Raw genomic sequence first — 13,376 nt, forward strand, 5'->3', positions numbered from 1 at the left:
TTTCATCTACTCCCCCAATATTTGTTATAGGTTATTATAACACTTCATGAACTTTCACTTATTTTACAGTTAAGCTCATAATTGGGTAAATTCATAGGCCCAATTATTACAACATACCTGTTTCACAAATCAACATAGTTATGGTGTTCAAGAATACAGTAATCAGATTGTTTAAGGAATTAGGCATTGAAAATGAATCAGTCATCTGTATATAAATTTTTATTAAAAGCTTCTAGTCAGAAGCTTTGTAAAATTAAGTGTGCTGCATAGTATTTTATTAATGCAAATATACAAGATTTAAAGTAACCAATTCATGTTGTTGATGTATACAATGACAGAACTACTACACCTGAGCAATAATACATTTGAGGCAACATGATAAACAAAATACATCTCAAAATTTACACACACATACACGAGGAATTTTTGAAACAAGAAAAACTGAAAACCCTGAGCCTGCAGAAAGTCTCCCTTTTATTATTTGAGAATATTTCCAGCTCCCATTAGATCTGCAAGGTTAAAATTAAGAGAGAGACTTACTCAAGCGACCAACTTATTGTACCAGCTAGTTCAAACAACACCAGTTTTAATTTGATGGGTCACTTATGTTGTATGCTTTGAGTAACATGTTTTCCGAAATGAAGCAATTTGTTTAAGACAGACTAGAGCCTATCGGAATGATGGCTGTTCCCATGAGCTTCTAAATGTTGACAAACACTTCATCTACTGTGGAAATAGCACTAGTATTGATTTTATAGCTTGAGTTATGAAAATTTATTCACGTTAAATGATTTAACCTCCTGTAGTCGTTATATGCTGGCTAGCTATCTCAGATTTCAAGTAACAATGACAAGGAATAAATTTAGTACACAGTAGATTTGAGTTGACGCATTCTTAAGTTTTAAAAATGCCTGTTTTTTGGTGGTATCTTACATTAAGTACTCTACCCAACACCGTCTCTGTGATTAAATCCTGTAGTTTTCTAGAAAAATATTTGTTAATCTCAACCAAAATGAACTAACAGTTTTACATTCCCAATGTTGCATGACTAGTTGCCTTTAAATTTATAGTAGATTTCCTTCTTAATGAGAAGGGAAAGGGAAATCTGGTTAATAGGCACTCTTCCATGTAACACACAAAATTAATTTAACAGCAGACAGGGAGGAGGAATGGTGAATAAGTGCAATTTAATTCCCCAAATCTTGTATCAGAGAAGCAAACAAAAAACAAGAGAATAAGTGGCACTTGTACTTTTCATAACTTACTGTGTCTAGGAAAGATCTTAAAATGTACATGTCTGAATTGTCAAAGAAACACAAATATGTACTAAAAATGTTATTGATCAATAATTTTTCTAGGCATAGTGCGTATTTTCTGTTGCAGCATGGCTGCACAGTGCTGGCAGAATCTGGTCACAGAGCCACAGGAGGGTCACACCAGCAAAGAGGAACCTCTAGTAGCACCCATTCATTTGAGATGCTCTAATTTATGCCAGAGATACTAAAGTGGCTAACAATGGTACCAGGATCAAGGGTGTGTAAAAGTGAGGTTTACACCATTGTTGAAGGCCTCCTCCCATACCTGCACGTGGCTTCTTTGCTATTGCAGATGATCTAGCCCCAAAATTTTAATGGAAGTACAGTAACAGGCAATAGAACAGAATATTTCTTTAAAGATAAAATATGGCATACCAGAAGTTTATAAACATTGTCAATCTAGATTGAGCCTGATTCACTAATTCCAAATACCAATAATTTAACAGAAGATGCACAAACAAAAACTGAACTGATAGACAGCCAGAAGCTCATCTCTTTGGGTATAAGCCTGGGTTAGAATTGCCATCTATTGTAGGATTACTTTTAGAATTCAAATGGAATTAATAAGGTTTAATTGTGTTAAGTGGCACAACATTTAAATCAAAATCTTGAGTACCTCCAAGTCAACTGATTATTATTTTTAGACAAAATGCATTTAAGAATACATCCCTCGCTTGTTACCTACCTTTGTAATACTATACATAAACTTGGTCAAGAAACAGCAGGATCATAAGTTTTGGGTCACTAAAATAGGTTCTACATTACTGCATTTATACTTTTTTGATAAAAGTCAAACAACTGACTGACAAGCTATAGGCTGAGATATTACACAACTTTTGAGTTTAAGTAGAGATTCTCCAAATTATCATTTTTAAAAGGTATGATAGAGCACAGGAATTTAGTTTAAAAGGAAACCGTTGCCTTGTAATCTGAAGCAGTGAGGTCTTTACATACAAAGCTTAAGGAAACAAAATTTACAAAAAATATTGGAGGGTCAACAGTTTACAGTCAATTTCAAATTAGACTCTGCACACATACTTATACTGCACTATGATTTGATGAGTTTGCATCGTTAAATTCAGTACACAATTCAGAGGTTATGTTCCGAATTCACTTGCGCTGTTCAAGTTGAAAGTTCTCATCTCTTCTGAATAGTTGACATTGATGATATGTTATCCAACTCACTTCCCTTTCCAGACATCCGCTACTAATAACAGACCCTTCTAGGACTCTTTAGTGACACCTTAATTCGATCAGTTCTTTAAGTCAGCCTAGTAGCTTCTGGGCACTGCAGCACATGCACCCCTCTTTCCCCTACAAATTCCAACAATAACATGGCTAGTGACAGATGGAACTGGCATGAATGTTGAATTGCTTTTGTAAATGTGAATCAGACTCTTAATGTGATATTGACGTTTTGAAATACAGTATTGCCATGTTTTTCAGCAGAGGTTCACAAGGAATCCATAGTATTTAAAGTTGGCACACAGTCTAGTGAACCAAGTTAGTTACCTCCTTGCAAAGGCAGATTTCTTGACACCTAGAAACTCAAAGAAAAGTAACGATTAGTTATATTATTTTAGCTCTTTTGTGCAAACAAAAGCAAAACTAGCATTACATATTGTCAGAACTATTAGTTATCTCAGATGTGTTAGCTTTAGAGAAAGAGACTGAAAGGAGTACTTTACATTCTTCATCTTCGCTCTGTTCACATAAAGGCATGCTGGCCTTCTTAGAATGGGTTTACAGGGGCGAGGATGGGCCGGCAGGGGAGGGCAGCCGAGGACAGGCTAACCCACTAGGCTACCCTGTAATACCAGTCAGCCACCCAGTGAACCAGTTTCTCTAGGAGGGGAGCTATCCTTGGATAATCCGGATGTCTGTTGCACAGGGCAGTTAATAAAGAGCCAGGCTAAACAGAAGAGGGCCTCTTTCTTGGCTCCACCAGCTGGTATAAACTGTTTGCTGAACTGACATGGATATACGTGGTTTGTGTTGTGCAGCTTGGATTTTTTGTTTGCTTGCTTTACTTTACTTTCAGAGGATCACAATTTTGGGTTGTACAGCCAGTCAGATCCCTTTTTCATGCGGGTAGTTACTGGGATGGTAGTCTCAAATCTGCAAGGGGAAATTCTTTTCGCTTAGAAAAGGTGGCTCACTAGCAGGAAGCATGAGCTACCTCATGAGACTTAGTGGTTTCTCAAGCCATTCTGGATTGCAGACAAATTGTTTAAGTGGGAAGGATGAGACCTAGGAATGGAATGCTCTGGATTTGAGCATCAAGAAAGGGGAGAAATGGTAACAAATGGGTGTCAATAGTTTTCTCCTTTTTCCTTTGCTACTAGGACAGATTGCCCCCAGAAGTAATCCTGTTCTGATTTAATAAAGTTTCAGCCACTTGGCCAAAAGTTCCTGATGTCTAAATTCATTGGTCTCTACTGCTTACAATCCAGACTGACAATGTTTTAGGTAAGGATGGAAAAACTCCCCTCAGTTACCAAAGCCATGTGGAATATGGGAAATAAGATACACAAGTATGTGGGAGAAATGGAGGAGGAAACCTAAAAGTTTGCCCTGTCCTTGAATGTGAGATGCACAGGATGAAAAAAGTTCAAGTGAAGAGTTCATATTGTTTGAGGGAAAAGAAAAAAATATTGCCATGTCCTTCTCAAGTCACTAGTGCTCTAATACCACATTTATCTGGAATTTTAGTAGACTTTGGGCCAAGTTTTCCCCTCAGATATTGAGGTAACATTTTAGTTAGGGACTTTGTTTTTTGCATATTTGCCAATATACGTATTAATTTTAATGTTATGTTAATGGCATATTAGGAACTCAATTCTTTAGAGGTTGGCAATAGTCCCACCTTACTCCAATGCTCTATACAAAGCATGCTTTGCAATCCCTGCTTTTAGTCCCATCTCTTCCTGTAGCTGCCACTCCTCCTTTCAGACAGATAAAATGCCAGCACAGCGTGCACTCACCTACAGACCCTCCCACTCTCAGTCAATCAATGGTCCATCTCCCTGACAAACCACTTAATCCTATTCTGCAGTACATTTCTTTCCTGCACTATGGCCAAAGCACTACGAAGACACACACTGATATACCACCTACCAACATCTCTACCCCACTAGCACCAACACAGATGTGACAAATTCCAACCCTGGCTCCTTCCAGAAGGTTGAAAAATAATTCAGAAATGAAGTGGGGGGGGGGAGAGGAAGGATTAGTTTTCAGCATGTAAAAACTGCATATTTTGCATATGGACTAATGTACAGACAAGATATATTGACTAAACTTGTTAGAGTGCAATTGGTTTGTCAAATGAAAGTTATTGTAATTCAAAAAACAAATTTGCGGATGTACATAAATATTTAAAAATGTGTTACCTTAGGTGACTCATCCCAGCAGTGACACAAGCATCACAACACCCATAAACTGAGTGAACAGCAACAGAGGGGTGAGAAATGACCACACAGGCCATAAGGCAATGTTGAGACTGGAAATAAAAACAAGAAGTTTAAATATTTTTTTAGTAGTTCTAATGTCACGTACTATATCCTGCACGTTTGGCATATTGTACCAGAAGTAAGATTAAGGACTCAACACCCCAATCTTGAAAGATAAAAATTTATTTGAAAACAGTATTGTAATAAATTCTCCCCTTCTTCTACACAATCAAATAATTTTGTTATGGTGTGAAAGACAACTCTATAGAAGTGGAACCATGTTATTACACACCTGTACCACAATTCCTTGGTTTACTAGAAACCCTCCCAACAAAACAGCTATTAATTATTGTCCTATACAACAAATATTACAGCCATGGAAGGAAGAGAGAGAGAGAGAGAGAGAGAGAGAGAGAGCGCGCGCGCGCACGCATCAGCATAAAGAACTTTTAATTTAAGGCTTCTTACTGTCTGTGTTTATGTAGGAATAAGATGAGCAATTTGATTTTCAGATAGTGTTCAGTGTGCAGGGCTGGCAATTATGAAAAGCTTTAAAATCATCCAGCTAAGCAGCCTTGATCATGAATTAACTGACAAGAGGACTCCAAGATATTCTCAGGTTGTACAAGGATAAGATTTGACTTAAGCAACAAAAACAGAAATTTTAAGCCAAGTGTGACCATTTTTCTTCTTTCACCCTCCCTTTTGTTCTCAAGTTTTGTAGCAGATGTGTCATAAGGTCACCTACTGGCACTGTCTGAAAACTCATGCAATAGTGAAACTTGGAATACACAAACTTCTTGTTTTGCAGATTTCTTTTTCTGTATCCATGCACAATTGTTATAGACTGGGAATAAGAGTTTAGCATTTTACAAAGCAAGGCATCAGGCTGGAGCATTTAGGTAAGAGCCAAGTTATAAATCCTTCAAAAATATATTGAAATTTTTCTATTTAAGCAGTGTTCTGCAAGTTTGATAAAAGCTATCTGTACTGACCACCAGTCTGGCTATAAGGCAAAGATTCCACCTTGAAAAACAGGACAGAACTAAATATTCTCTGTGTACAACTGTCAGTTATACACTTTATCTTCTCAGCTTTATTTTTAAACAATCATCTTTAATTTAACAAAAGTAGTGAAGGACTTTTCTATCTTCGTGACACTTGGAAAAAAATAGAAGACCCAGTACACCTAGAAGTGGACTTAATATACAATTTTGACCATTACTGGCCTCAGTTCCAGTCTGCAATCATAGCTTTCCAACAATTAGGAATTCACTTTTTCAATACAAGGAAAATGCAACCAAAAAATGATGGAAGTGAGCAACATTACGGGACTTGACCAAAGTCTACGGAAGTGACCATTCTATAGCACTTCTAAATTAGAGAGCCTGTTGGTGTTACCATTGGTAATCCCTCTTCAGGTTTTGCAGAAGTTTTATGCATTTCTGCAGCACTTTAACTTACCAAACTGCTGCTGCAATAAAAGTGGCAGTTGTGACAGGTATCAATACTGGATACTGGGCATCATAATCCTCAATTCCACAGTACCACTCTAGATATATTATGCAGTAAAAAGCAATAGCTAAGCTTGCAACCAACAAACAGCTGCCGAGGACAAAGCACCAACTGCAAAGAAATTAAATACAGACAGACTTCAGTTTGCATGTTATTATCCATCACTGTAATTCACAAGTAGCTCCTTACTTCATAGATTTTTATTGTGTTGTAATAAACGCTGATGTTACTAGGAATACATTACTTTCACAAAATACAACACATCTGCATAAAACAAAGAAAGTATTGAGCATATCTTATGATACATAACAGCAAGAATAACGTACCACAATAATTCACAAAATTCAGTTACTTGCAACGAGTCTCAGTAATTAGGGGGAATTAGTGAAGTTCTGCTCTGCAGTGTATAAATATACTGGAACAATTCTTTTTGTTAGTCAAGCTTTTTCAACAGATTAAGAGAGTCCTAAATAGTTAGGCTCATGCCAGGTCTACACTAGAAAAGATTTACACATATCGCTATATGGCCAATCCATCTTATACCAGCAAAAAAGTGCTTTTGCTGGTACAGCTTACAACAAATAGTCAAAAAGTGAAATAAACTATACTACCAAAAGCATTTTTATGCCAGTATAACTGGATCTATTCTAGACTTTTGCTGATACAGAAATGTATCAGAAACAAACAAACAAATAAACCAAAAAAACCAAACCACACCCACAAACCCCACACACAACCTCTCTAAACACCCCCGCTTACTGATATTGCTATGTTGGCAAAAATATTTTGTTTAGACCTGGCCACATTCCCAAGCCAGAGGATAACCACTACATTTGTATTTCATATGACAGTTTATTATGTAGTTCTTTTATATAAAAGTGAAGTTCTGAGCTTTTCTTTGAAAATTATCAAACAGAAGCCTTCCTGGATTAACTAAAGTTTAACTCCACTTAGTTCTGCAGTACTGCAACTCTTGGAAAAAAGTTATGTTTTTTTAAATACACAGTATTACCTTGTTTTCAATTCCTAAACTACAGTATTTTCTCAGATCATTCTCATGTGGAAAGTTAGTTAAATGTCTTAATAAACTTTCACATCTGCAAACTCATTACAGGATTCTAACAGTGTCAAACAGTTTAATATACTGGCTAAACAAAACCGTAAGGAAAAATTATTTCAAATCCAGGCATAACAGTGTATGGAACTCAACATGTATGAAACTTAGAAAGCTAACAAATTATGGACTATAGGTGATGGTTTCTTACCTCCTAGAAGAAAAGTATTTTTTTTTAATTATTTTCTGGTGAGATATGTCCAAATAGAGTTCAAATATGCTCAACTTTACAAATTAAGCAAATTTATATCACCTCAGTTGAATTTACTAAACCACAAAGGACAGCACAGCAATTGTCTTTGTTCAAGAGATCACCTGCTCTGAAATATTGCAGTAAGGCTCTTAGATGTGCACTGGTAGAGACAAGGGGACACTTGGGACCTTATTCTGCAAGGAGCTAAGCACTCTCAAATCACAGGGGACTGCCCAGCTCAGCACAGAATCGGACCCTCAACCACATTTGGGGACAGATTTTCAAAAATACTCATCAAGCAGCAGCCCAACTGAAAACAATGCAAAAGTGTTAGTGCATTCCAAGTCTTTCTACTCTATTCAGGAAGAAAGTTATTGATCTGATCCTAAACATAATTTTTAAATTTAAAGAAAAAAAATACACACATCAGAAGACAAGTCGATATTAAATTTCATTACCTTTTTATAGTACCATAATAGTACTTTACAGCTCTGAAAATTTCTCTGTTTTATGGATTTTAAATCTTTTCATATGAGTATGCATGGATGAGACAAGTTACATGAGTGATAATCAAGGCAAATCAAATCCAATGACTGGATATGGAAGTTCTTATCAGTAACAATTAAGTGGTTTCCTGAAACATAAAATTGTCTATGTAAAATTCACAATGTTTGTAGAATAATCTTTGGCACAAGATTAAGCCACTGGAAGCAGCTACTTCATTAAAAAAAAAATAGCTTGCCACCTCTCTTCACCATGAGAGCCATTTTCATAAAGTGCCCAGAAAATATAAGCAATATTCAAAACTGATAAACTAGTAAGACACACACACGATGAATGAAAACTATTTGCTACAAATTAATTATTATGACTGTGTGTGCTATACGTGCAATATATGGAATTTATGTATTAGCTCACATATTAGGTAAGAATTTCTCCAATATCCCAAAACTTCTCACCAAAGATTAGTTCATAACTTGTGTTACCCCTATTTCAAACCAGCTCAATCTTTTAGAGCCCTGCAAATCTGCAGATATCCATTTTATATCTGTGGATATCCACGTTGGCGGATCCATGTTTATGGATTGGACGCAGATACAAATTTTGTATCCGTGCAGGGTGTACAAACCTTTACTCCAATTCATCTATAACACTGGTACTTATATGGAGTGTGCAGTCTCAAACACCAATCCTGCAAATATGCACTTTACTACTATGGATAGTCCCACTCATATCAATGGATTATCCATAGTAGTAAAGTTTAAGCATATTTAAGTGTTTGCACAACTGAGGCCTTATAAAATACTTAAGAGACCCAATCCTCAATTTGCTCCTTCAAAACCAATGCATGTTTTGAGATAATGGTTTCAACTTAACCACCCTCCCCCCCCCCATACATTAGCTCTGTAAACTAATGCCATAGGACAAATAGCAATGAAAATAAATATTACCTTTTTATCTTTTGGCTTCTATCTTAAATCCAGGTATTATTCACTCATTTTTACATTTTAATTCCCTTTCCCTCACTCTCAAGAGTGCAGTAAGCCATCCTTGGTTAATGGTGTTAACGTCTTTCAATCTCAAATAAATTTTCCAAAAACAGACAGTTTCTACAGAGTCAAAGTAAGACACAGTTTGACCTTTCCAAAACGTAACCCAATATAGGACCAAAGACAGAGTAAATTCTAAATTCTGTTCCCATATACTATAGCAAAATAATGTACTACAATTTGATTACTGGGTCCTGTGTTATTGTGTAAGAAGACTTTTTTAAGCTTGTATGGAAAAATTAACTTTTTAATTGACCACAAAGATGAAATCTACAGCAATAATGCAAAGTTTAGAAATACCATGTTTTTTTATGATACTGAAGATATACATAGAACTTTTCTTTTTAAGAAGAGGGTCCCTTACCTATCTGCTTGAATGGTCTCTTTAATAGTTTTAAAAAATTCAACATAGTATGTCACAGCAATTGATGCCAAAATCCAGAATGCAGAGTGAATATTAAGTCTGGGAAGAGGCTTCTCTTTTTTCTCCGCATTTGTAGATTCTTCTGTAAATAAAATGATTGCTCTGTTATAAACCACCAGTAAATGGAGTATCATTTTATTAAAATAAAATAGGACACTTAATCCTTCTAATTCATTCTTCTTTAGAGATTAATGTATTCACTATAAAAATATTTTGAATTAAAATGGAAGCATTCTAAAAAGGTTCTGCAAATTTCCTGAAATAAAAACAAAAACTAAGCTAGGTAATAATCAGCATACACTCTGTTTGTGTATCTTGCCAGAAACATTAACAGCTGTTTACATTGCTGAAAAGGTTATTTAACCACTTAAGAATCATCTATTATAATGAAAGAATATATTTGTTTGATGTGAAAGACACACATGGAAAGGTAAGACCAGTGTTCCACACACTAATTTCTTTGCATCCATTTTCATTAATTCTGATGTTTGCAAGCTGAATTTCCCCCTTGATCGTCTTCCTACCAAGGTCACATGCCAAGTTTTCAATGTCAGGAGCTAGCTTGATATGTAGAGAATATTAACTTAAGTTACTGTAAAAAAATGATTACATGGAAATCTAGATTTTTCTAGAATTCTCACTGGAAGATCCGAGTGCCTTACAAATTTTAGAGCCGGCAGAATCAATGTGAGGGCAAAGGAGCATGTGGTTCTGAAGGCAAGGGTCTATGTTCTTTTACCTGCGATGTTGAAAGACCAACTAATTAATCAAAACACATACATTGGTAGAATAAACTAAACTAAATTGATGGGAATATCTATGGAAATATTTGCATATTTGAACATTTCATGTATTTTAAGCCTCTTTTATTATGACAAGCATATCATTTACAACTGCCCTGGATTTACCTCTCTTTTCCCTAGTACTAAACATTCAATAACACCTTTGCCATGGTAATATATTTTATTTCACTTTATATTTTTCTGTGATTTGCATAATCATTTTCAAAATCGATTATGACACAATTTACCTAACTTACCACTTTGGAACCTCCCTTTGTCTCAACCCCCTTTGGTCCACAGTTCCAGGGGCCTTTATGCTGCCTATAAACATTGCTTTGAGATCCGATTCTTATATTCCTGAGATCCCCTACAACAAGGGTGTGTGACCTCTTTGATTTTTTTCATCCTTCCCTTTTGGTATAGGTCTTCCTCCCCACTACTGTCCCTCCTCTCATGAGCATTTTAATAGCTTCATAATAATAAATTACCACAACCTGATGTCTGACACACCTACAAATTTGCAAGAAGGAAGTACGGATAAACTCTCCTCAGCAGCTGTGTGTGTGTGTGTGGGGGGGGGGGGAGAGCACTAGCATAAGGGGCAGAGAATATATACCCCCAGACAGGGCCAGCTATTGGAACTCACACACAAGGGGCTTGTCCACATGAGAAAGTGTAGTTCGAGGTATCACCCCTTAGCACAGCACCCCCTCCCCCATCGTGGATGTAGTTATAGCAGGGCACGCTGCAGCCACTTATTCCCCTATGGGAAGGCTAATAACTGCACTGGTACGAGCCACATTTATACTCGTATAATAGGGGCCACACCAGGATTTTATTGGCGTTCACGACTTCAATTAAAAACCTCTAAAGGACACACTTAAACCCCTACAATGTAAGCGCAGGGCAGGCTTAGAGCTGAAGGTGCTGCCTCCAGTGTAATACTCCTAGAACGGGTGCAATTTCTCCCCGAGACCATACATCTACAGCCACCGGCAGCCCCAGAGCGATCGCCTCGTCTCCCCTCCCCCCCATCAGCCCGGAGGCTCCTTCTCCCTGCCGGGCTCCGTCGGCCCGGCACCCCAGCTGCTCCAGGAAAGGCCGGCAGGCACAGCCGGCTCCAAGAAAAGCCGCGGGACTGTCGGCACTGGCCCCCTCCCCGCACGTACCGCATTCCACAAGGCAGCCTCCCTCCGCCACCCCCCCCCCGCAGCAGACACCGCGGCTCCCGCGCGAAGGTTCCCGGGACGGGGGCGCGCGGGCCCTGGCTCGCCCTCTTCTCCCAAGGCCGTGGGGAGAAAGGGGGGGGGGAGGGGCGCCGCACGCCACCCAGGCAGCGCTCACGCACCACCCCCGTGTTAAAGGGGGGGGGGAAGTCCCCCGCCCCCCCAGGCTCCAGGAATCACCTACCAGCCGCTCCCCCGGGGGGAGGCTGTAGCAGCAGTGTCTGGGGCTCTACCTCCTCCCTCAGGTGACGTCTCAGCCGTAGCAGCGGGTCCCTGTCACCTGCCCCCGCCGCCATTTTGGGCTGCTGCGGAAGTGACGCCAGGAGGAAGGGCAGGTAGGGCGGGCCGAGAGGGAGCTATAAATAGAAGCGTTCCGCGTCCCTCGCGCCCAGCGACGCGCTCGCTCTAGGGTGCCTCGCCTCGCCTCGCCTCGCCTCGCCGGCCGTTTATGTGACGGCTTTTTCTTGGGAGATTTTTTTTTTTTAATTAAAAATAACTGGGAGCTTTTTGTCGTAGTTTGCGCTAAAAGCACGAGCCCCCACAAGTAGCGTCCCTCCCTCGCGGGGATTAAACGTGGTGCTGGCGAGGGTAGGGTTGCCCGGTGTGCGGGTTTTTGACCAGAACACCCGGGGGAAAAGGGACCCTGGCAGCGCCAGTCAGCACCGCTGACCGGGCCGCTAAAAGTCCAGTTGGTGGCGCAGCAGGGCTAAGGCAGGGCCCCGGCTCCGTGCGGCTCCTGTAAGGGGATGGCATTTTCCTCTAGGCGCAGGGACTGGGATGATCAGGGAAGCTCCATATGCTGGCGCCAGCTCCACAGCTCTCATTGGCTAGGAACGGTGCAGAGCTGCCTGGCCCCTCCACCGGGGGGCTGGATATGCCAGCCGCTTCCAAGAGCGGTGGAGCCAAGGCAGGTAGGGAGCCTGCCTTAGCCCTGCTCTGCCGCTGACTGGGAGCTGCCTGAGGTAAACGCAGCCCAGCTGGAGTCTGCCCCACAGCAGAACCCCAACCCTGAGCCCCCTCCCAGAGCCTGCACCCCAACCACCTTCCCCTGCTCTGAGCACCCTCCTGGAGCCCACACCCCTGCCCCAGGTCAGAACCTGCACCCAAACTTTCTCCTGGAGCCCACACCCCCTCCTGCACCCCAGCTCTGAGCCCCCTTCTGCACCCCCACCTCCTTCCCCAGCTCTGGGCCCCTGCCTGCATCCTGAACCTCTTCCCCCAACCCGGAGCCCCCTCCCACACTCCAAACCCCTAAGCTCTAGCTCAACCCTAGAGGCCACACCCCCAGCCAGAGCCTGCACCCCCTCCCACCCCCCCAATCTTCTGCCCCAGCCCTGAGCCTGCTCCCCAACCCCAGCCTGGAGCCCCCTCCTGCACTCTGAATCCTTAATTTCTGCCCTCCCCCTTCCTGCACTCCCACCCCTGCCTCAGCCTAGTGAAAATAAATGAGGGAGGAGAAGAGCGAGTGACTGAGGCAGAGGCTGGAGGGGGTGGGGGGCTTAGAGAAGTGGTGAGGAAGGTGCGGGGCAAGGGTGTTTGGTTTTGTGCAGTTAGAAAGTTGGCAACCCTAGGCTTGGGGATGACCAAGCCTATAGCTGTGGTATCCATCCACAATGTTTTTGCTCCAGTCACTGGGGCAGGTGGGTGCCTGCACTGGCCCCAATGCCACAACTGCTACACCTATTTCAACCTCAGAAGGGTCCCTTGGGTGGGTGCGTGGTGTTGACCTGTAGCATGGGTGCAGGACACAGGGAGACCAGTAATTTGGTAGCAATGTATCTTGACTCACCTTGAGCCCATGTGA

General features: G+C 40.7%; 1 protein-coding gene across 2 annotated transcripts; it reads right to left on the reverse strand.

Annotated features, from left to right (window-relative positions):
• Window positions 1-204: 204 nt before the first annotated feature.
• On the reverse strand, window positions 205-11,915 carry TMEM128 (transmembrane protein 128). 2 transcript variants are annotated; one of them, XR_006280545.1, is made up of 6 exons: window positions 11,757-11,915; window positions 9,505-9,646; window positions 6,233-6,394; window positions 4,709-4,818; window positions 4,434-4,493; window positions 205-2,856 (listed from the first exon to the last, which is right to left on the reverse strand). XR_006280545.1 is itself a non-coding variant. In XM_038400100.2 (5 exons), the coding sequence occupies exons 1-4, from the start codon at window positions 11,866-11,868 to the stop codon at window positions 4,719-4,721; spliced, it is 516 nt and encodes a 171-aa protein (XP_038256028.1). In that variant the 5' UTR covers window positions 11,869-11,915; the 3' UTR covers window positions 205-2,856; window positions 4,709-4,718. The 2 variants fall into 2 exon arrangements, 1 of the variants encoding a protein (XP_038256028.1); XM_038400100.2 differs by lacking the exon at window positions 4,434-4,493.
• Between the last annotated feature and the right edge of the window lie 1,461 nt (window positions 11,916-13,376).

The sequence above is a fragment of the Dermochelys coriacea genome, chromosome 4, assembly GCF_009764565.3.
Source record: "Dermochelys coriacea isolate rDerCor1 chromosome 4, rDerCor1.pri.v4, whole genome shotgun sequence".
Taxonomy (NCBI): domain Eukaryota; kingdom Metazoa; phylum Chordata; order Testudines; family Dermochelyidae; genus Dermochelys; species Dermochelys coriacea.

What these genes read in the sequence shown, in the direction of transcription:
- TMEM128 (XM_038400100.2), bottom strand. Translation starts at nt 11,868, where the DNA reads ATGGCGGCGGGGGCAGGTGACAGGGACCCGCTGCTACGGCTGAGACGT. An exon ending in TCCCCCCGGGGGAGCGGCTG is followed by an intron (nt 9,647 to 11,756) that starts GTAGGTGATTCC and finishes TTTTATTTACAG; the next exon opens with AAGAATCTACAAATGCGGAG. An exon ending in TTTATTGCAGCAGCAGTTTG is followed by an intron (nt 4,819 to 6,232) that starts GTAAGTTAAAGT and finishes TTTTATTTCCAG; the next exon opens with TCTCAACATTGCCTTATGGC.